Genomic DNA, 22,890 nt, shown 5'->3' on the forward strand with positions numbered 1-22,890 from the left:
TATGGAGCAAGCCCACAGGAGCCACTGACTTGAAATTCAAGCTTCCAAAGAATATTATGGCGTTCACCACAAAGAAGCATAGCGGGTAATAGGAAATACAGAAAGAAGAGATCAGTAATTAGAAGAGAAAAATATGAGTTAAATAAACAAACAGATAAGAATGTGAGTAAAATACATATATAGTTTAGTATGACGCAAAAAGGGAAGGCTGTGACCGTTGATATATATCACAGGAAAGTATCAAAAGGATACTGGATTCTAATCGCCGAAACAGGTGGTTATAATCTTGTATTCCTAATGAGGCTTCCTCAGAGGTGCATTGTGATGACCTAGTTGTTATCATTATACACACAAACGCACACACACATACACACGGAAATATCTATCTCTTAATCTACTTTGCTTACTGATATACATTTATACAAACATACATACATACATACATACATACATATATATATTATATATATATATATATATATATATATATATATATATATATATATATATATATATATATATATATATATATATATATAAATATATTAAAATAACAACACGTGATTCATATCTCATTTTAGAATTACTAGTGATGAAATAACATACTAAGTGTAGGTCCTGAGCCGGTTTAGGCTTTACTTCTGTTACTAACGAATGGCTTACAAATACAGTTGAAACCGGTCAGGACCTAAACCCAGTATGTTATTTTTTCAACAGTGGTTTTAAGTGATTTATATATACATATATATATATATATATATATATATATGTATGTATATATATGTATATATATATATATATATATATATATATATATACAAACTTGAAAATTATTTAGTTTCACTTTCTTCCATTTATATTTTCATCACATTGTTATAAATACATATAGTGTATATATGTATATGTATGTGTATATATATATAGAGTATAATATATATAACAAGTATAATATATATAATATATATATACACACACACACGTGTGCATTGGTATGTTTTTCCTCGATTCAATATGTAGAGGATGTATAAGCCAAGGTCTCTCTCTCTCTCTCTCTCTCTCTCTCTCTCTCTCTCTCTCTCTCTCTCTCTCTCTCTCTCTCTCTCTCAAAACACCTCTTCCAACAGGCAACTACAACTTGGAGAAATAAAAAAAAAATACAGATACGGACACATATACAAAGCATATGTGTTGTGAATGATTTGTTACATCAATAAGAAGGAAACTGGCTAATTTGGTGATCTAATATCATTATGGTCATAATGCGAGTATGCTCACGGAAACCCGAACCAGACTTCCTTCATAATTAGAATGCGACCTGCTTAAATGAAACATTACACCTTAAGACCATTTTGTAACTTCATAATAGTGACAGATACCGAAGAAAACTAAATATCAAGGAATATATAATTTAGGCCAAAGGAAAACGGCTGGGACCTATCAGGTCCTTCTGCGCTGAAAGAGAAATTGAGAGAGGAAGGTTTGAAAAGTACAACAAGAGAAAAACCTCGCAGTTGCACTGTGAAACAATTGTTAGAGAGGGTGAAACGTCAGCTGGAAGAGAACAAGAACGGAGGTACGGTAAAAGGAATGAAAGGGACTGCATCTTGGGGCCGAAAGGACGCTATAAAGATCCTTAAGTAATGCCAACAGTGCACCACGTGAGGTACACTGACGACACTAATCCCCTAAGGGGGTTAAAAATTTGTATCGTATGCAATATTCAATTTCGATCGAATGGACACATCAGGGGGGGAAAATAAACCGTAAACGCCTATCAAAACATAAAAAAAAAATCACTAACACGCATCACCTGAATCCATAAAAATAAACACCTGCAATCGAGCGCACTGCAATGAGGGGGGAACGCAACCAGAGATCCTTACCAATTCAGTCTCCGAGTGGATGCCGCCGCCGCCTTGACATTTGAGGAGTCTCCCCTCTAAAGTGAGTCGAGTGATATAGAAAACGGCCCGTAAACAAACACGAGAGAGCGTTCTTCTTCTTCTTCATCCACAGAACTGGAGCTCTTGACGTTTTCTCACGTTGCAAGCACGATCTAGAGAGGCAATCGATACTGCACAATCAGCTTTGGGGCTCTCTAGCAACCGAGTGACTCGCTTGTTACGACTTTGGGAAGAATTGTTGGCTTAAGAGAGTCCCTGATGCTGTTCTCCTTGCATTTTCATACATTTTTATCTATTTATTTATTCTTTTCTTCTTCTTAATAAGTGAGATCTCTTCTTTCTCTATTTCCCTTTACCTTCTCTTCTTAATGAGCACCATAATATTCTTTGGAAGCTTGAATTTCAAGTCAATGGCCCCTGTGGGCTTGTTCCATATGAATGGGGTTCATCCTCTGAATAATAATAATAATAATAATAATAATAATAATAATAATAATAATAATAATAATAATAATAATAATAATAATAATAATATTTACATTCCGAGACCACACATTTACACAGGAATATAGTCTGAAAGATGTAAATATCCTGAACAGCTCTCGAAAACATTAAAAATGAAATAAGACTTGAAATAAGCGTGAAAATACCCAGATCCAAATATTCCTTACACACTTAAACATGAACCAGGCTTCACAGGTGTCTAATGTCCATCTGACCCACTTTCTGTGGAACTGGAATGTAAAACTTAGACCAAAGACCAAGCGCCGGGACCTATGAGGTCCTTCAGTGCTGCGAGTATGTTAAGACAATCGTTAGGAACTGGAATATAGAATTAGGCTAAAGGCCAAGTGCTGGGACCTACGAGGTCATTCAGCGCTGAAAGGGAAGTTGAGAAAAGAAAGTTCGAAAGGTGTAACAGGAGGAAAACCTCGCAGCTGCACTATGAAGCAATTGTTACAAGATGGTGGAAAGTAAAATGGCAGAAAGAGAATATAAATGGAGGTACTGTAAAAGGAATGAAAGGGGTTGCAGGTAGGGGCCGAAGGGACGCTGCAGCGAACTTTAGGTAATGTCTACAGTGCACCGCGTGAGGTGCACTGACGGAACTAAACCCCCACCCCCTTCCCAACCCACCCCAAGGAGGTCAGATCACATCCGAATCGATTCACTATTAAAGTCAGCAAAATTTTTGTCGCAAAGCATCACGTACATGTGAAACTATAGCGATTGGGAGACACAATGAAGACTTTTGTCAAATTCTAATTACGAACAATGAAGGCTTGTAGGAAAAGTCTAAAAAGAGATAGAATATAATTAAATTAAGGTAACGTTTAGAAAAGAATACGGTAAAATACCATTGAAAGTTTGAAGACGAAATCGGGAACGAATAAATGAACAATTTGAAAAAAAAAATACGGGTAAGATGTAACTTGTGTTTAAAAGACAAACTATTCCTGAAAAGAATACATCAGTAAAATCTCATAGAAAGCCGCTGCTGGTAAAAATACATACATCTCCGGTATGACAATGAATCAAGTAAAGTTACGATACAATATTAAATTTGTTGAAGCAAACTCTGGCAAAATAATCATGGCTGCTTCAATACAGTAACCGTCCACGATAATACTGAAAAAATAATAGAGACTGATAATAAATATCGACTATTTTCTAATAATTAGAAAAACAATAATAATAATAATGTGTCACTTGAATCCAACTCATTATCATATGCTAAATAATAATAATAATAATAATAATAATAATAATAATAATAATAATAATAATAATAATAATACAAATGTGTCTCTTGAATCCAAATCATTATTGTATACTAAATAATAATAATAATAATAATAATAATAATAATAATAATAATAATAATAATAATAATAATAATAATACTTACTCCCACTAAACAGCCAAAAATCAGGGGGACAGGAATCAAAAGTTAGTCAGAGAGAGAGAGAGCAAATCCTAATCCAATCATTTGAGAACACTGTTGATGTTCCAAGGTAGATGAGGAGGAGGAGAAAGCGTAGATAACCGGGAAGGGGGCAGGGGAGAAGTAGGATAATATCCTCCCACACCCAGAATAAAATGGAGAGTTAAGAGAAGGTAAAAAAATACATTTTAAAAAACTCTCGCTGAGAAGAAATAAATCCCAAAAATGCAAAACTGAATGAATCACTTTAACCCAGTAAAAAAAAATGCGCCGAAGTTACTTCGGCGCAATCGAGTTTTCTGTACAGCCGCTACAGCGTATAAACAAGGCTACCGAAAACATATCTATCTTTCGCTGGTCTCGGTATAATGCTGCATGAGCCGCGGACCATGGAACTTTAACCAAGGGCCGGTGGTGGTGTGCCCTATATCGTAGCCAGAAGCACGATTATGGCGAACTTTAACCTTGAATAAAATGAAAACCACTAAGGCTAGAGGGCTGCAATTTGGTATGTCTGATGATTGGACGGTGGATGATCAACATACCAATTTGCAGCCCTCTATCCTCGGTAGTTTTTAAGATCTGAGGGCGGACAGAAAAAGTGCGGACGGACAGACAAAGCCGGCACAATAGTTTTCTTTTCAGAAAACGAAAACTGACAAAATTCCCACGACAGAGAAAATTTGAAATTTCACTCCTCTCTCTTATATAAAAGTTGGCTCCTTTCCTCTTCCGGTGTAAAGTCTTTGCAGCATAACTTGTTTTACAGAGAAAACAGAATTATAATGGCAAGAACAAATATAAGATCATCTGAGTTCTTCCCTTATTTGCTTAACCTAAAAATTTGCCTTCCAAAACAAGCATTAAAATTTTTCGATAATAAAACACCACCATATACTACTTAATGGATGGGTTTTGGAGAGAGAGAGAGAGAGAGAGAGAGAGAGAGAGAGAGAGAGAGAGAGAGAGAGAGAGAGAGAGAGAGAAGCCCCACAGAAAGCCTCAAGCAAAGAGTCCTATAGCATCAACGCATAAAGAGAATCATTTTCAAGTCCCAGTCGCAAAGGATAATGAAATTTTGCATCAGGACACGCGTCGCTGGATCCCTGTCACGCCCCTCAGGCTTCTCCTCCGAGGGACGGACCCATAATCCCATCGGAATGAAGGCCTTGGTATCGCAGGGCAGGGCAAAGCACGTCGTTACGACCCCTCCAATATTCCGAGCTCTAAGTGAACGTCACCCTGGGTCGTCTGCCATGGACGTTCCAATCCTTGAAAACATTTATTAAAAATAACAATAAAAACATTTGATTTGACTGATTTTGCCCTATTATTCATTCTCTCTCTCTCTCTCTCTCTCTCTCTCTCTCTCTTTGTTCTTCTATTTCTGTTCCTTCGGTCAATTACTTCCTTCCACCTCACTCTTGAACAATTCTACGCCAATTCTCTATATAAAATAACAACAAATAAATTACCAATTCTCTCCAATAACAGGAGACAATTAAACCAATTGATGGATTCTGGGAAACATGCAAACATACGGAAGCTCGAAAACAGTACAACAGTAAACAAACAAAAGTGTATTTCAAGTGTAAATGACCTTATGAGATCTTAAGTGAAAGTATCACAGGCTACTCCTCTCAACTCAAGATTCTCAACAACACCCAGAATCCACAAGTCACTGTAAGCATGGAACACCTGATTGGCTGAATAAGCATCATCAAAAGCATGTAGCCTAGATAGCTCAGTTGGGAGAGCGTTAGACTGAATATCTAAAGGTCCCCGTTTCAATCCCGGGTCTGGGCACAATCTTTTTTCCCCACTAATTCAAATGTCCTTCCTGGAACACCTGATCGGCTAAATAAGCATCATCAAAAGCATGTAGCCTAGATAGCTCAGTTGGGAGAGCGTTAGACTGAATATCTAAAGGTCCCCGTTTCAATCCCGGGTCTGGGCACAATCTTTTTTCCCCACTAATTCAAATGTCCTTCCTGGAACACCTGATCGGCTAAATAAGCATCATCAAAAGCATGTAGCCTAGATAGCTCAGTTGGGAGAGCGTTAGACTGAAGATCTAAAGGTCCCCGGTTCAATCCCGGGTCTGGGCACAATCTTTTTTCCCCACTAATTCGAATGTCCTTCCTGGAACATCTGATTGGCTTAATAAGCATCATCAAAAGCATGTAGCCTAGATAGCTCAGTTGGGAGAGCGTTAGACTGAAGATCTAAAGGTCCCCGGTTCAATCCCGGGTCTGGGCACAATCTTTTTTTCCCACTAATTCAAATGTCCTTCCTGGAACATCTGATTGGCTAAATAAGCATCATCTAAAGCATGTAGCCTAGATAGCTCAGTTGGGAGAGCGTTAGACTGAAGATCTAAAGGTCCCCGGTTCAATCCCGGGTCTGGGCACAACCTTTTTCCCCATAAATTCAAATGTCCTTCCTGGAACACCTGATCGGCTAAATAAGCATCATCTAAAGCATGTAGCCTAGATAGCTCAGTTGGGAGAGCGTTAGACTGAAGATCTAAAGGTCCCCGGTTCAATCCCGGGTCTGGGCACAACCTTTTCCCTAACTAATTTCAAAATGTCCTTCCTGGAACATCTGATTGGCTAAATAAGCATCATCAAAAGCATGTAGCCTAGATAGCTCAGTTGGGAGAGCGTTAGACTGAAGATCTAAAGGTCCCCGGTTCAATCCCGGGTCTGGGCACAACCTTTTTTCCCCACTAATTCAAATGTCCTTCCTGGAACACCTGATTGGCTAAATAAGCATCATCTAAAACATGTAGCCTAGATAGCTCAGTTGGGAGAGCGTTAGACTGAAGATCTCAGGTCCCGGTTCAATCCCCGGTCTGGGCACAATCTTTTCCCCACTACTTCAAAAGTCCTTCCTGGAACACCTGATTGACTAAATAAGCATCATCAAAAGCATGTAGCCTAGATAGCTCAGTTGGGAGAGCGTTAGACTGAAGATCTAAAGGTCCCCGGTTCAATCCCGGGTCTGGGCACAATCTTTTTTTCTCACTAATTCAAATGTCTTTCATGGAACATCTGATTGGCTAAATAAGCATCATCTAAAGCATGTAGCCTAGATAGCTCAGTTGGGAGAGCGTTAGACTGAAGATCTAAAGGTCCCCGGTTCAATCCCGGGTCTGGGCACAATCTTTTTTCCCCACTAATTCAAATGTCCTTCCTGGAACACCTGATTGGCTAAATAAGCATCATCAAAAGCATGTAGCCTAGATAGCTCAGTTGGGAGAGCGTTAGACTGAAGATCTAAAGGTCCCGGTTCAATCCCGGTCTGGGCACAATCTTTTTCCCACTAATTCAAATGTCCTTCCTGGAACATCTGACCGACTAAATAAGCATCATCAAAAGCATGTAGCCTAGATAGCTCAGTTGGGAGAGCATTAGACTGAAGATCTAAAGGTCCCCGGTTCAATCCCGGGTCTGGGCACAACCTTTTCTCCCCACTAATTCAAATGTCCTTCCTGGAACACCTGATCGGCTAAACACGCATCATCTAAAGCATGTAGCCTAGATAGCTCAGTTGGGAGAGCGTTAGACTGAAGATCTAAAGGTCCCCGGTTCAATCCCGGGTCTGGGCACAATCTTTTTCCCCCACTAATTCGAATGTCCTTCCTGGAACACTTGACTGGCTAAATAAGCATCATCAAAATCATGTAGCCTTGATAGCTCAGTTGGGAGAGCGTTAGACTGAAGATCTAAAGGTCCCCGGTTCAATCCCGGGTCTGGGCACAATCTTTTTTCCCACTAATTCAAATGTCCTTCCTGGAACACCTGATCGGCTAAATAAGCATCATCAAAAGCATGTAGCCTAGATAGCTCAGTTGGGAGAGCGTTAGACTGAAGATCTAAAGGTCCCCGGTTCAATCCCGGGTTTGGGCACAACCTTTTTCCCCAACTAATTCAAATGTCCTTCCTGGAACATCTGATTGGCTAAATAAACATCATCAAAGCATGTAGCCTAGATAGCTCAGTTGGGAGAGCGTTAGACTGAAGATCTAAAGGTCCCCGGTTCAATCCGGGTCTGGGCACACAACCTTTTTTCCCACTAATTCAAATGTCCTTCCTACAACACCTGATTGGCTAAATAAGCATCATCTAAAGCATGTAGCCTAGATAGCTCAGTTGGGAGAGCGTCAGACTGAAGATCTAAAGGTCCCCGGTTCAATCCCGGGTCTGGGCACAATCTTTTTCCCCACTAGTTCAAAAGTCCTTCCTGGAACACCTGATTGACTAAATAAGCATCATCTAATGCATGTAGCCTAGATAGCTCAGTTGGAGAGCGTTAGACTGAAGATCTAAAAGGTCCCCGGTTCAATCCCGGTCTGGGCACAATCTTTTTCCCCACTAATTCAAATGTCCTCCTGGAACACCTGATTGGCTATATAAGCATCATCAAAAGCATGTAGCCTAGATAGCTCAGTTGGAGAGAGCGTTAGACTGAAGATCTAAAGGTCATCCCGGTTCATCCCGGGTCTGGGCACAATCTTTTTTCCCCACTAATTCAAATGTCTTTCGTGGAACATCTGATTGGCTAAATAAGCATCATCTAAAGCATGTAGCCTAGATAGCTCAGTTGGGAGAGCGTTAGACTGAAGATCTAAAGGTCCCCGGTTCAATCCCGGGTCTGGGCACAATCTTTTTTCCCACTAATTCAAATGTCCTTCCTGGAACACCTGATTGGCTAAATAAGCATCATCAAAAGCATGTAGCCTATATAGCTCAGTTGGGAGAGCGTTAGACTGAAGATCCAAAGGTCCCCGGTTCATTCCCGGGTCTGGGCACAACCTTTTTTCCCCACCAATTCAAATGTCCTTATGGAACACTTGACTGGCTAAATAAGCATCATCTAAAGCATGTAGCCTACATAACTCAGTTGGGAGAGCGTTAGACTGAAGATCTAAAGGTCCCCGGTTCAATCCCGGGTTTGGGCACAATCTTTTTTCCCCACTAATTCAAATGTCCTTCCTGGAACATCTGACTTGGCTAAATAAGCATCATCAAAAGCATGTAGCCTAGATAGCTCAGTTGGGAGAGCGTTAGACTGAAGATCTAAAGGTCCCGGTTCAATCCCGGTCTGGGCACAACCTTTCTCCCCACTAATTCAAATGTCCTTCCTGGAACACCTGATTGGCTATATAAGCATCATCAAAAGCATGTAGCCTAGATAGCTCAGTTGGGAGAGCGTTAGACTGAAGATCTAAAGGTCCCCGGTTCAATCCCGGGTCTGGGCACAATCTTTTTTCCCACTAATTCAAATGTCTTTCGTGGAACATCTGATTGGCTAAATAAGCATCATCTAAAGCATGTAGCCTAGATAGCTCAGTTGGGAGAGCGTTAGACTGAAGATCTAAAGGTCCCCGGTTCAATCCCGGTCTGGGCACAATCTTTTTCCCCACTAATTCAAATGTCCTTCCTGGAACACCTGATTGGCTAAATTGTCAAAAAGCTAAATAAGCATCATCAAAGCATGTAGCCTAGATAGCTCAGTTGGGAGAGCGTTAGACTGAAGATCTAAAGGTCCCCGGTTCAATCCCGGGTCTGGGCACAATCTTTTTTCCCCACTAATTCAAATGTCCTTCCTGGAACATCTGACCGACTAAATAAGCATCATCAAAAGCATGTAGCCTAGATAGCTCAGTTGGGAGAGCGTTAGACTGAAGATCTAAAGGTCCCCGGTTCAATCCCGGGTCTGGGCACAACCTAATTTCTCCCCACTAATTCAAATGTCCTTCCTGGAACACCTGATCGCATTTAAATACGAACATCATCAAAAAGCATGTAGCCTAGATAGCTCAGTTGGGAGAGCGTTAGACTGAAGATCTAAAGGTCCCCGGTTCAATCCCGGTCTGGGCACAATCTTTTCCCCACTAATTGAATGTCCTTCCTGGAACACTTGACTGGCTCAGAAAGATCTAAAGCATCATCAAAATCATGTAGCCTTGATAGCTCAGTTGGGAGAGCGTTAGACTGAAGATCTAAAGGTCCCCGGTTCAATCCCGGTCTGGGCACAATCTTTTTTCCCACTAATTCAAATGTCCTTCCTGGAACACCTGATCGGCTAAATCAAAGCATCATCAAAGCATGTAGCCTAGATAGCTCAGTTGGAGAGCGTTAGACTGAAGATCTAAAGGTCCCCGGTTCAATCCCGGGTCTGGGCACAACCTTTTTCCCCAACTAATTCAAATGTCCTTCCTGGAACATCTGATTGGCTAAATAAGCATCATCAAAAGCATGTAGCCTAGATAGCTCAGTTGGGAGAGCGTTAGACTGAAGATCTAAAGGTCCCCGGTTCAATCCCGGGTCTGGGCACAACCTTTTTTCCCCACTAATTCAAATGTCCTTCCTAGAACACCTGATTGGCTAAATAAGCATCATCTAAAGCATGTAGCCTAGATAGCTCAGTTGGGAGAGCGTTAGACTGAAGATCTAAAGGTCCCCGGTTCAATCCCGGGTCTGGGCACAATCTTTTTCCCCCACTAGTTCAAAAGCCCTTCCTGGAACACTTGACTGGCTAAATAAGCATCATCTAAAGCATGTAGCCTACATAACTCAGTTGGGAGAGCGTTAGACTGAAGATCTAAAGGTCCCCGGTTCAATCCCGGGTCTGGGCACAACCTTTTTCCCCCACTAATTCAAATGTCCTTCCTGGAACACCTGATTGGCTAAATAAGCATCATCTAAAGCATGTAGCCTAGATAGCTCAGTTGGGAGAGCGTTAGACTGAAGATCTAAAGGTCCCCGGTTCAATCCCGGGTCTGGGCACAATCTTTTTCCCCCACTAATTCAAATGTCCTTCCTGGAACACTTGATTGGCTAAATAAGCATCATCTAAAGCATGTAGCCTAGATAGCTCAGTTGGGAGAGCGTTAGACTGAAGATCTAAAGGTCCCCGGTTCAATCCCGGGTCTGGGCACAACCTTTTTTCCCCATTAATTCAAATGTCCTTCCTGGAACATCTGATTGGCTAAATAAACATCATCAAAAGCATGTAGCCTAGATAGCTCAGTTGGGAGAGCGTTAGACTGAAGATCTAAAGGTCCCCGGTTCAATCCCTGGTCTGGGCACGACCTTTTTTCCCCACTAATTCAAACGTCCTTCCTGGAACACCTGATTGGCTAAATAAGCATCATCTGAAGCATGTAGCCTAGATAGCTCAGTTGGGAGAGCGTTAGACTGAAGATCTAAAGGTCCCCAGTTCAATCCCGGGTCTGGGCATGACCTTTTTTCCCCCACTAATTCAAACGTCCTTCCTGGAACACCTGATTGGCTAAATAAGCATCATCTGAAGCATGTAGCCTAGATAGCTCAGTTATTGAATTTGCATTTGTCCAAACATAAATCTGAGAAATAAATGGCTGAAGAGACATACCCTCTGTTCTGTACAAATGTGCATATGTATTGTGTATGAGGTGTAAATACATGAAACCTTATGCATGAATGCACACACAAACACTATTACACTATATATATACACAAACATACATATACATATATATATATATATATATATATATATATATATATATACATATATACATAAATGGATGTATGTTTGTGAGTGTGTGTGCGGGTATGTTCCACCATAACTCGGAAACACATTGAGCAACATCAACCAAACTTGGTATACATATGACTTATTATCGTGAAAAGAATACTGTGGGGTTAATAAATCACTAGCACCAAAGGGCACCAAACGGGGTGGTTGTGGAAAGGCCCTCTCCGAAATGGGGCTGGTTCTGCCCGTAGACTTAGTAACTAAATAAACTCTACAGGTTTATCATACCTCATTTCAGTATACATAAGACTTAATATCTGGAAAACAATACTGTGGGGGTAAGACATCACTGGCACCAAATGGGGCGGGGGTGGGAAGGAGTGACAGGTAAAAATAGCCGAAAACAAGAGATGATGTTGTCTAATCCATAGTTTTCAAGGTCGCTGAGATGAACAGTGACACTCCCGATGCCCTTTAAGTCCAAGTTCAGCCCCGATAGGAATGGGAAGGGTGAGAAGGGGTGAAATATAAAATATCAAAAATGGTGAGCAATGTAACTGAAGCAACTATTTTAACAGGAGAGAGAGAGAGAGAGAGAGAGAGAGAGAGAGAGAGAGAGAGAGAGAGAGAGAGAGAGAGAGAGATTATCGATTATTATTCAGAGTCCTCCTGGGCAGCACCAGGTTGGTGAGCTAGTGTGTGTGTTTGTGTGTGTGTGTGTGTGTACATATATATATATATATATATATATATATATATATATATATATATATATATATATATATATATATATATATATATATATATATATATATATATATATAATATATATATATATTATATATATATATATATATATATATATATATATATATATATATATATATATATACATACATGTATGTATGTATATGTATTATGTATGTGTATATATATAGATATATTATTTATATTATATATATATATATATATATATATATATATATATATATATATATATATTAGGTAAGCTTAAATTATTTTCTTTATTTGCATTACGTAAATTTAGATCAGCCTTGTTTTTTCTAGGTTTAATATCTACTTTTTAAGAGTCATTTTGTGGCAAGATAGCCGTTGTTTTGAAGGGGTATTTGTTTACATTATTTTTGAACTTTAATATCCGTTGTCTGGTAATTTCTAATGCTTAACGTAAAGTGCTTAATTTGACATTATTTAGTGCGGTTAGGCGCCTCTTTCCCGTTTGTTTATATTATCGAACTATCGTTTTAACGAGTGTTTTTCTGTTTTTACGAGTGTTGATGAACGTCTCCTTAGTGATGTCTGGACGTCGGAGCTCGGCTCGAGTTAGTTCGGGCTATAGCACTCCCCTGATATACTGTCCCACGAGCAGCTGATTGATTTTTGGAATTTGGTTGACGATTGTTTGGCAGCTTTTTGGACCACGTTACGGATTTTCTCTTCGACTGTTGTTTGCAGGTCTTCTTGTCATCTGCGACTCGAGTGTTTCCAACCTTGAGCCGTAACTTGGTCCTTCATATGAGACTCGCAGGTACTCCTGTCACCTGCGACTTGAGTGTTTCCTGCTTTTCCCTGTTGAGGAGGATTCCCACGGAATTGGTGCCGTCGCTTTCTCCCGGCACTGATGAGGATTCGCCTGCTGTTTCTGCATCTCTGATCAGCTGTTTTCTGCTGTCAATCTGGGAGCTTGCTAGCTCGTGAAACGATCTGTAGGGAGGCTGACACCAGGTAAGACTAAGTATCTTTGGTTTTCGCATAGGATCACCTTCCCCTTTGTGTGGATGCTCTGGTGTTCATGACCTGCCCTGATAGTGGAATTGGTGATTTGATCACGGCCCTGGAATTTTTCTCCTCCGCTGCCTCCACTGATGTGAGAAAAACTATATTGCAGTTGGATTATTTGAGTATATACATATGTATATTTTGTTATGTTTTTGCTGTGACTTTATAATGTCACCTGACGGGTCATAATGTTGTAGATAAGGTATCATTTAGCTTTGTGGTAATAGGTAGGGACGATAATTGTTTTCTTGTTTTGTTTTCTCTGCCTTCCTTCTTCCTTTGATTTAGCATTAGGGTAGTTTTTGGTCTGGCCAGCCAGCAAAAGTGTTGGATCCAAACAAGTTATTTATTATTGTCATTTCCTCTGCATTATTTATCTTTGATACGGTTTAGTTTTCTTAGTTTTAGGGAATCCAGTGGGATTCTAAGGACCGGTATTTGTCCTTCCTGGTTGTCGCCAGGGTTTCTAAATATTGATTATATCCCACAAGGTTGATTTAAATTTTGTATTTATTAAGTATTAAATATTGCTGAGCTTTCCTGAGTGTTTGTTTCCGCTGACCTTTAGCACTGAGTTACATTTACTGATAACAATTCTATTATTAATTAAGAACTTGCATTACAACCTGAAGGTTTGTAACAATATATATATATATATATATATATATATATATATATATATATATATATATATATATATATATATATATAAACAACTCAATCACTCTCCTTCTGTTCGTATGTACTGTACATAATATCAAGAGGCCAAACTACGTCAAAAAAAAAAAAAATTACAAGAAAAGCAATTTCTGATAAGGCTACCGATAAGCGAGATAACTTCGATATCTCTCACCCAACAGACGCCGGAGCCTTTGCAGTACGCCTTCCTTCGTGTGGTCACGGAGATGTGGCGAGAATTCCACAGTTCCTTCTCCCCTTTTTTAGGCTTACCGGCGCTTGTGCTTCTGGTTCACCTTCGAACGACAGATGGCGCCAGCATACCAGGTAAGGAAGGCATGTAACCGAAGTGGCACTCCCACGGCCTCGTCGTTTTCAAATGCTGTTTTCCAAGGCAGAAAGGGACAAAGAATTTGGGGGCACGCTCTGCTCAAGGATTCTTGTAACGGAATGAACGAGTCTGCCAATGGCCACAGGAGGTGATGGCTTTGAAAATCACTTTTAGTTATTATTATTATTATTATTATTATTATTATTATTATTATTATTATCACCCATGCGTACCATCAACACTTGCTTCCGTTAAACGTTAAAACTACACTTGTCATCGGTTAAAATCTCCTATACGAGTTACCTACCTCTAATTCACCCTACGACCATTTTGACGGGACCAAATTCCCGAATTCCTCTGTAAATTCGCAGAGGCTCGAAACCTGTCGTGTTCAGCGCCTGTACAGATAACGAAACGGATGGTAAGCCTATCTATCCACCTATATTTTTTTAAACTAGCGTCACATGATCAGTTGTCATCACGCCGAGAGTGCAAATACAAATAAGATAATCAGCTCGCACTGAATATAAGAAATGAGAGAGTAAATTGTGGTAGCAACTGGAAATCGAGGAAAGGTTTCAAAAATGTACTTTGCATAAGGTGAGTACAAGGCAAATGAACAAGCGAGGAAGTGAATAAGTATAAGGTTAATGAAATAACAAATAGAACGTTGTAATAAGTTATTATTATTATTATTATTATTATTATTATTATTATTATCATTATTATTGTTCAGAATATGAACCATATTTATATTGAACAAGCCTACAAAAGGGGCCACTGACTTGAAATTCAAGCTTCCAAAGAATATTATTATTATTATTATTATTATTATTATTATTATTATTATTATTATTATTCAGAAGATGAACCATATTTATATTGAACAAGCCCACCAAAGGGGCCACTAACTTGAAATTCAAGCTTCCAAAAATATTATTATTATTATTATTATTATTATTATTATTATTATTATTATTATTATTATTATTATTATTATTATTATTCAGAAGATGAACCATATTTACATTGAACAAGCCCACCAAAGGGGCCAATGACTTGAAATTCAAGCTTCCAAAGATGATTATTATTATTATTATTATTATTATTATTATTATTATTATTATTATTATTATTATTATTATTCAGACGATGAACCATATTTATATTGAACAAGCCCACAAAAAATGCCACTGACTTGAAATTCAAGCTTCCAAAATATATTATTATTATTATTATTATTATTATTATTATTATTATTATTATTATTATTATTATTATTCAGAAGATGAACCATATTTATATTGAACAAACCCACTAAAAGGGGCCACTGACTTGAAATTCAAGCTTCCAAAGAATATGGTGTTCATTCGAAAGAGGAGATCAGTTATTAAAAAAAAAACAAATAAGTTACGAATTTCATAAACAAATAAATAAAAGTACAAGTTATTAAAATACCAGGAGAATTGTATTAGGGCAGTAATGCATTGCATCTTCGCTTGAACTTCTGAAGAAATTCCAATCCCAAAGACGTCCAGGACATGAGAGAGTAGCAGATTTGAACCAAATGTTCGAGCGAATGACGGGACAATAAGAGGTGGAAACGAACGGATTCGCTGAACAGCAGCACAAATATACAGCGGATGTTTTGCCTCGTTGTCGAACTTCTCCAGAGTTCCAGAGGTCCTTTATTCCTCACACCGCTGGACTGGGGAACAGCCTACTTATTTAGGATGTCGTGCAATTGGAACTTCTTCAGAAGTTCAAGCGAAGACGCGATGCGCTGCTACCCTAATACTATTCTCCTTGCATTTTAATACATTTTTACCTATTTAACTGTTCTTTAATATATTTCTTTCTTTTTTAATAAGTGGGGTCTCTTCTTTCTGTATTTCATTTTTCTTCCTCTTACTTCTTCCTAATGAACACCATACTCTTTGGAAGCTTGAATTTCAAGTCAGTGGGCTTGTTCCATATGAAAAGGTTTCATTTACTGAATAATACTAATAAAAAATAACCAGTTTATTACAATAAATACGACGACAAATTGGGAAAAAGTATCTCTATTTGGGAATAGCCACAGTGGCCCTCTCAACTTTTCGAATTATTCACACATTTTGGATACGCTTGTCACTATAAAGCCTCTTTATCCGAGTGGAAGAACATGAAGAAATTCTGACATCCGTACCAAGATTCGAACCTGTATCCGGAGTAACAGAATGAGGTCACGTTGCCGACGTCGTGGTATCCAAAAAATAGTGAAGAATTCGAGAAGTTAAGAGATCATTGTGGATATTACATTTACATACACATACATACAGACACATATATATATATATATATATATATATATATATATATATATATATATATATATATATATATATATATATGGACAGACATGGGTTAAACCCATACTTCAACATCTAAATAACAAGGTTCGATCCTCGCCCATTAAAAATCATTGCGTCTCTGCTGACCTGTAGAACTGTAGTGGGTCACAGCCTGGGTGAACGGACGAGGGTATGGGGTTTGCAAACTCATACCAAGAGAAGAAACTTCTCTAGGAAAAGGCATAAACTCACTACAACTATATATATATATATATATATATATATATATATATATATATATATATATATATATATATATATAGTTGTAGTGAGTTTATGCCCTTTTCCTCTCTGAGAAGTTCTTCTCTTGGTATGAGTTTACTTCTATCATGAGAAATCTGTCATCACTAAAGTTATAACTGTAAATAAAGGAAGTGTGGCTATGATGAAGAGTGGTGTATAGCTAACAACACTGCTAGAACTGAGTACTCTAACCCTCATTCATCATCATCCCTCCCAGGATACTGTAAGGTCTACCACCTGACGGATAACTACGCAGGGTCCTCCACGCCCCTCGTCCCCCTACCACATAACATGGTAGTCTACCTCTATAGCGACTCGCCGTTCTGGAATCACTTCTCCCTCAGATTCACCAACTGGTTCGAGGAGACCACTGGAATGCTGTCGTACCAAAAGAGTGATGAGGAGGAGGGGCAGGAAGACGCCAGTGGGACCTTCACCCTGACAGGGTTGCTGGATGCAGAAGATGGGGGTGGCTCGGCCAAGAAATACAAGGAGGAAGTTGTGAAGATTCCAGAGGGTGTGTTCCACCTGCAGCGCAATGTCTGGATCAATCTAACTCTGGGGGTGGTAGACAATAAGCTGAAGTTGTTCTTTGCAGATTATGCCACTATTCATTTCACTGTCAATGCTGCTTCTTTCACCAAGGCTTCTGTTCACAGTGAGCAAGGCCAAGCCATCTCGGTCACTTTCAACTGTATGGACAGTCAAAATCGTGAGTGCACTAATACACTTTCTCACTGGTCTTCTGATCGTGAAACTTTGATAAAATTATTTTACAACAAATGTTTAAACCATATAGTCATCTGACAGATTTGCTTCCAGAGGACTATTATACAATCATAATTACTTTGGTTTCCATAACTCTCGAGAATTTCAGACATTCCTAACTAAATTTTAAATTAATTTTTCTTCATTTCCCATCTTGTAAATCCCTTAGGACACAGTCTTAATTCTATGCAGAACCTGTTGCAAAATATTTTACTTACTACTTTAGACTCATCTTTCCATTTACAGAGATGGCCCCTACAACAACTAATTATTCCATTAAAAGAACCATGTTACAGGCTTCAAAAATCAGATTAATTATAGAACTTTCCATGTTCATACTACAAATACCTAAGTAACATCTCAAGACTTTCTGAGAGAACTCTGCATATTCCAGGTACTGGGGCTACTCACTCAAACAGCAAGACTGGCCTGATCATTGGATTAATCATACTGATTTTAGCAGGGCTCCTCATTACTGCTTACATCTTACGAAAATGGAGAAATAGACAACAGTCGGGTAGTCCTGGAGAAACGCAGGAACAAATGGGGTCAAACAGCAAAATCAGTACTCACAATGAACCCTTGGAAAGCCAGAGCAAATGTGAAACACATCCGCTGCTAAAATCTAAAGGTGAAGGAGACATAGAATACAGCACTGAAAATGAAGTTGACATTGCTGAAGCAATATCAGAGGTAAAAAAGAATGATAATGAGATGGCACCCACTTTAAAATGTCCAAAAAATTCTGATCAAACTAGTAAACAAACAAATGAAAATATAATAATGACTGGTCTTCAGGAAACTGAAAAGTCCTCTACGGTACATGATCCTTTAGTAGTAATAAGTATGAATTCACAGGGACGAGTCACACTTCAAATGGGTACCACCAAGCCAGAGCTCAGTGTGATTCCAAATTCTGAAGATAGAAAAACCAACGAGGATAGTGCATTATCTTCCCAAGGGGAGGATGCATTACGAAGCGAGAGAAGAGGTAATCAATTTGGTGAAAACAGTACATCGCCTTTATTAAAAGAGTCTTCTATACCTGACGAGTTGGGAGTACAAAAATCTCACCAAGAAGAAGCACTTCAACAAGAAGCAGATGTAAACACTATAATGCAAGACAACTGCAGCTCAAAATATGCTTCTGAAAGAGCTACACATGGGGCGGATAATGAGAGCAACAACTATATATCCGAACACCAAGTGAGAGATGGCTTAACAGAAAAACAGCAGATTGGCAAGGAATATACTAACGAAACCTTGAGTAGTACCACTACATACCAAACTGCTCATTCTACATACATGGATACAGATATCAAAAGCACTAGAAAAAAACGTAGTGATGACGAACAAGACAATCTCCTTGACAGAAGTAAGAGCGTTGTGAGCCACGAAATGGAGAATTTTGGCACTATGGTACCCAACTTACCAAAATCCCTACAAAATCCAAAACAAGAGAGCCAAGAAAACCAAGCTGAGAAAGAACAATGTCAAGAGAAAATGGATCCTGAATCAAAATCAAGCACTGAGATATCTCATTCTACGAACATAAAAGAAACAAATGCAAGTGAAATACCCCTCAAATCCACCAGATCACCATCCAAAGAAGATACATTTAATAGACAAGAGATGATCAAGAGAGAATCAGCAGAAAAAAGTAAGAAAAATAGGAAAACTAAGACTAAAAAGACTCCCAAAAATTCAAAAACACCTAAAACACATTCACCAGAAAACCAACCTCCTGGAGCGGCAGGTGAAAGTGCCCACTTAAACAAGCCTGTACAAGATATTTCCCTACCTGTCATTGAAAACCGGGAAGATTGGAGACAAATGACACCAACTACTCTCAAAGATTCCCACAAGGAACAAAACCCTTATAAAGATGCAACTCAATCCGCTGTCTGTGGTGGTGTGGCCCCACTGCAAACTCGAAAACCAGAGGAAAACCATAAATCACATGAAACTGCTACTAAAACTGCTTCATTAAAAGTTCTGTCTAAAAATCTGGTACCTACTACACATGCTGACCCAGTGAATGCAAGTATTAAGTCAAAATCTGAGCCAGCAGCTGCTAAAGTTAATGAGTTGAATGAGGCGCCTCAAGTCAACTACCAAGGTGACCTACTTATCTCTGATAAAGCTAACCTATCCCATGCAGACATGCAGTCACAAAATGTTGACATCCTACCAAGGACTGAAGACAATAAAATAAGAGAAGGTCTAGATACCACATCAAATGAACAAACTGATAGTGAATCAGGAAAGAGTTTAATCAATATATCTAGCCACAAGGTCATTCAAGAGACCAACCAAGATTCAAATGAAAGCAATGGAAAACAGGTCCAATGCAACAATAATTATTTACATAATGCAACCAATCAACAGTTACCTTATGTTTCTCCCACATTACCTATGCCCACTTTAGAAGAGAGGCATTTCACTCAAATCCAAAAAACACCTAGAGGTCTAATAATTCCTTCAAAGTGTAAAAGCACTAATATGGCAAGAGATACATATCCTCAAGCAGAACATTTACATCGAGCAATTACGAAACTTGAACCTCCCGCAGAACTTAGTCAAGTAAAGAAGTCCAACCTTACGAATAGGAATCAATCTTTCATACACACATCATCCAAATGTCTTCATTGCCACCGACACCTTTACAAGATTCTCCTACAAAGCTTGAACACATCTGGATCCCATGGTGGCTTTGAAATGAAACTCACTGAAGAACTGGAGTTCAAACTAACAAAGCTGAACCAATCTTTTCCTCACAAATCATCCAAGTGGAAAAACACGCATTTTCACAGAGACTTGCGCAAGAAGCTCATGAGAAAACTACCACACAGAGCTACCGGAAGCATACTACATGAATTCAATCACATGGGAATGAGGAGCAAGAAAAATAGAATTCGGTATCTACTATACCTGAAAAAATGTGGCTGCCAAGTTTTCGTGACTTCCTTGAGAAAGAAGAATATCAGGAGGAGTGAGAATCACCATCCAACGGAAACCGATGAAATCAAACTAACAAAGCTGAACCAATCTTTTCTTCACAAATCATCCAAGTGGAAAAACGCGCATTTCCACAGAGACTTGCACAAGAAGCTCATGAGAAAACTACCGCACAGAGCTACCGTAAGCATACTACATGAATTCAATCACAAGGGAACGAGGAGCAAGAAAAATAGAATTCAGTATCTACTATATCTGAAAAAATATGGCTGCCAAGTTTTCGAGACTTCCTTGAGAAAGAAGAATATCCGGAGAGAGAATCACCATCCGATGGAAACCGATGCAATCAAAGAAGACAAGAGCAGTGCAATAGAAGTGAGCAACATAACAAACGAAATGGAATGCAATGGGGCCTATGAGAAGGGACTTCCAAGTAGTGATGAAGAGATGCTGTAGAGGTCAACTGAAATATAAGGTTAGCTATATGTACGTGTGCGTATGCATACATGTATTATGTATCGATATGAACATTTTACAGTCATAAACTGGAGTTCATGGGTCCACGGTATCCTTCAGTAGCTGATTTCAATCATACCACAGTCAACTTTAGCTCCCACACATAGGCAAAGCAAAGATGAATTACTTAAATATCATTTGACACGCGAATCAAATGGGAATGTTTGGCAACTACCTACCACATCTTAAAGGACAGACTCAAAAATCCATGGCACACACATACCAAGAGGAATAACATGGATTGCCTGATTAAATGTCTGAGCAAGACACCTGATAACAGCAACATACTGTAACTCTTAGCTTGATAAAGTTTTTCTGGTGCGTCACACTGATGTAAAATCGGAAAATGTCGATTAAATTTCAAACCAACTCATTCTTCAGCATTATTTCCTCCTAGTAAAATCAGCAACCACTGATAAGTTTAGCTATCAAGCTTCGTTTCACCTTGAACATCTTAAACATCATTTAGCTACAGATCTACAACCGCCATCAACAGCGGTACCATGCTGCCCTGAATTCAGCCCAGAGGTCGGCACCTACTGGACCTTCGTAAAGGTACAACTACACTACTGTAGGACATGTCATCAATACATGTTGGAACCTTATTGCATACATACCACATACATATCACATACATATCACAACAAGCCTGAAAACACGCCGGCGGCCATAAGTGGAGAACATGTCTTCAGGTAATGCTGGATAATCATTTGAAGCACTATTTAGGAGTACCAACAAGTCCCTGGCTTGTATTCAACCTGTAAGTGATGTGTGCGATAAGTTTACAACATGTTTATGACATACTTAACAACAGTGATCAGTACTTTTCAGATTTCAACTTGATCATGTAGATAACAATGGGAATTCTTGACATACATTATGAGAAGATTCCTCTAATGCAGTGGTTCCCATCATGGCGTGTGCGCCCTGGGGTAATTTGATTTTTAAGGGGGGGAGCGATTCGAGAATGTTTGGACCAAGTTAATGGCCTTTAGGCTTCCTCCACGTGAATATAAGAATTATATAGTATATCACCACAGGGGGAATCAGGATTTTAGAGGAGATTAGGTGGGGCATGGCCGAAAAAAGGTTGGGAACCACAGCTCTACTGCAACCCTTGACAGCTCAAACAGCTTTCTTTCGAACTAGGGCTCGATAGAACCGAGACAGTTACCTGGCCAAGTGAGAGAAGTATCTTAAGAGACAATGAAGTGGACTAGTAAAAAAAAAAAAAAAAAGTTTAGAGAAGTGTGTACTTACAGAAACTACATAATCGGCTTACATTTTACATCATAAAATATAATCGTTATTAATACCAGTAACTGTTTGATATTCATTCTATATGCATGTCTCCTACAATAAATCCTTTTGATCTTGACTAATAAAATTCTCTCTCTCTCTCTCTCTCTCTCTCTCTCTCTCTCTCTCTCTCTCTCTCTCTGTGTGTGGTAAAAATCGTTTGGAATGTAAAAACAGTTTCCAAAAAAGCTCTCTTTACTCCAAAACTAAAATATCATATAAAGAACGAACCTGAAATGGTGACCCCACTGTGAGTACTGTCTCAAACGCTGAAAGGATAAATATCAAATAATAAGCAAATATTCACTGGGCTGCCGTTGAGGAACGCTCAAGGAAGCAGAATTGTGTCAAGTCCTAGCAGATTATGAACGCAACTCCCAGCGTTCATATCCAAACAAAATGCTACATTCTCCCCGAGTTTGTGCCTAACGTCTAACCTCTAGCAGGGGCTTAGTGGCGTTTCTCGTCTGCTCCAGTAGCGCTGGGTAGCAAGAAACATTAACCTCTCTAGGCTGGGACTCTTTTCGA

The 22,890-nt window shown here is 39.1% G+C and overlaps 2 protein-coding genes and 22 non-coding genes across 25 annotated transcripts in view; 23 read left to right on the forward strand and 1 right to left on the reverse strand.

Annotated features, from left to right (window-relative positions):
* LOC136825784 (excitatory amino acid transporter 3-like) overlaps positions 1–22,890 on the reverse strand; it is a 525,422-nt gene that overhangs the window by 445,424 nt on the left and 57,108 nt on the right. The window lies entirely within an intron of this gene.
* On the forward strand, positions 5,885–5,957 carry TRNAF-GAA (transfer RNA phenylalanine (anticodon GAA)). The gene has a single exon. It is a non-coding gene; the product is annotated as a tRNA-Phe (tRNA).
* Positions 6,036–6,108, forward strand: TRNAF-GAA (transfer RNA phenylalanine (anticodon GAA)). The gene has a single exon. It is a non-coding gene; the product is annotated as a tRNA-Phe (tRNA).
* TRNAF-GAA (transfer RNA phenylalanine (anticodon GAA)) lies at positions 6,187–6,259 on the forward strand. The gene has a single exon. It is a non-coding gene; the product is annotated as a tRNA-Phe (tRNA).
* TRNAF-GAA (transfer RNA phenylalanine (anticodon GAA)) lies at positions 6,337–6,409 on the forward strand. The gene has a single exon. It is a non-coding gene; the product is annotated as a tRNA-Phe (tRNA).
* On the forward strand, positions 6,489–6,561 carry TRNAF-GAA (transfer RNA phenylalanine (anticodon GAA)). Its single transcript has one exon. It is a non-coding gene; the product is annotated as a tRNA-Phe (tRNA).
* On the forward strand, positions 6,787–6,859 carry TRNAF-GAA (transfer RNA phenylalanine (anticodon GAA)). Its single transcript has one exon. It is a non-coding gene; the product is annotated as a tRNA-Phe (tRNA).
* On the forward strand, positions 6,938–7,010 carry TRNAF-GAA (transfer RNA phenylalanine (anticodon GAA)). Its single transcript has one exon. It is a non-coding gene; the product is annotated as a tRNA-Phe (tRNA).
* Positions 7,236–7,308, forward strand: TRNAF-GAA (transfer RNA phenylalanine (anticodon GAA)). The gene has a single exon. It is a non-coding gene; the product is annotated as a tRNA-Phe (tRNA).
* Positions 7,387–7,459, forward strand: TRNAF-GAA (transfer RNA phenylalanine (anticodon GAA)). The gene has a single exon. It is a non-coding gene; the product is annotated as a tRNA-Phe (tRNA).
* TRNAF-GAA (transfer RNA phenylalanine (anticodon GAA)) lies at positions 7,538–7,610 on the forward strand. The gene has a single exon. It is a non-coding gene; the product is annotated as a tRNA-Phe (tRNA).
* TRNAF-GAA (transfer RNA phenylalanine (anticodon GAA)) lies at positions 7,688–7,760 on the forward strand. Its single transcript has one exon. It is a non-coding gene; the product is annotated as a tRNA-Phe (tRNA).
* On the forward strand, positions 7,989–8,061 carry TRNAF-GAA (transfer RNA phenylalanine (anticodon GAA)). Its single transcript has one exon. It is a non-coding gene; the product is annotated as a tRNA-Phe (tRNA).
* TRNAF-GAA (transfer RNA phenylalanine (anticodon GAA)) lies at positions 8,440–8,512 on the forward strand. The gene has a single exon. It is a non-coding gene; the product is annotated as a tRNA-Phe (tRNA).
* Positions 9,040–9,112, forward strand: TRNAF-GAA (transfer RNA phenylalanine (anticodon GAA)). The gene has a single exon. It is a non-coding gene; the product is annotated as a tRNA-Phe (tRNA).
* TRNAF-GAA (transfer RNA phenylalanine (anticodon GAA)) lies at positions 9,354–9,426 on the forward strand. Its single transcript has one exon. It is a non-coding gene; the product is annotated as a tRNA-Phe (tRNA).
* TRNAF-GAA (transfer RNA phenylalanine (anticodon GAA)) lies at positions 9,505–9,577 on the forward strand. The gene has a single exon. It is a non-coding gene; the product is annotated as a tRNA-Phe (tRNA).
* TRNAF-GAA (transfer RNA phenylalanine (anticodon GAA)) lies at positions 10,118–10,190 on the forward strand. Its single transcript has one exon. It is a non-coding gene; the product is annotated as a tRNA-Phe (tRNA).
* On the forward strand, positions 10,269–10,341 carry TRNAF-GAA (transfer RNA phenylalanine (anticodon GAA)). Its single transcript has one exon. It is a non-coding gene; the product is annotated as a tRNA-Phe (tRNA).
* Positions 10,571–10,643, forward strand: TRNAF-GAA (transfer RNA phenylalanine (anticodon GAA)). Its single transcript has one exon. It is a non-coding gene; the product is annotated as a tRNA-Phe (tRNA).
* TRNAF-GAA (transfer RNA phenylalanine (anticodon GAA)) lies at positions 10,722–10,794 on the forward strand. The gene has a single exon. It is a non-coding gene; the product is annotated as a tRNA-Phe (tRNA).
* Positions 10,873–10,945, forward strand: TRNAF-GAA (transfer RNA phenylalanine (anticodon GAA)). The gene has a single exon. It is a non-coding gene; the product is annotated as a tRNA-Phe (tRNA).
* On the forward strand, positions 11,024–11,096 carry TRNAF-GAA (transfer RNA phenylalanine (anticodon GAA)). The gene has a single exon. It is a non-coding gene; the product is annotated as a tRNA-Phe (tRNA).
* On the forward strand, positions 14,029–21,436 carry LOC136825777 (kinesin-related protein 4-like). Its single transcript, XM_067082637.1, has 3 exons — positions 14,029–14,181; positions 17,039–17,533; positions 17,984–21,436. Exons 1-3 carry the CDS (start codon positions 14,082–14,084, stop codon positions 21,001–21,003), a joined length of 3,615 nt encoding a protein of 1,204 aa, XP_066938738.1. The 5' UTR covers positions 14,029–14,081; the 3' UTR covers positions 21,004–21,436.

The sequence above is a fragment of the Macrobrachium rosenbergii genome, chromosome 39, assembly GCF_040412425.1.
Source record: "Macrobrachium rosenbergii isolate ZJJX-2024 chromosome 39, ASM4041242v1, whole genome shotgun sequence".
In the NCBI taxonomy this organism is placed as follows: Eukaryota; Metazoa; Arthropoda; class Malacostraca; order Decapoda; family Palaemonidae; genus Macrobrachium; species Macrobrachium rosenbergii.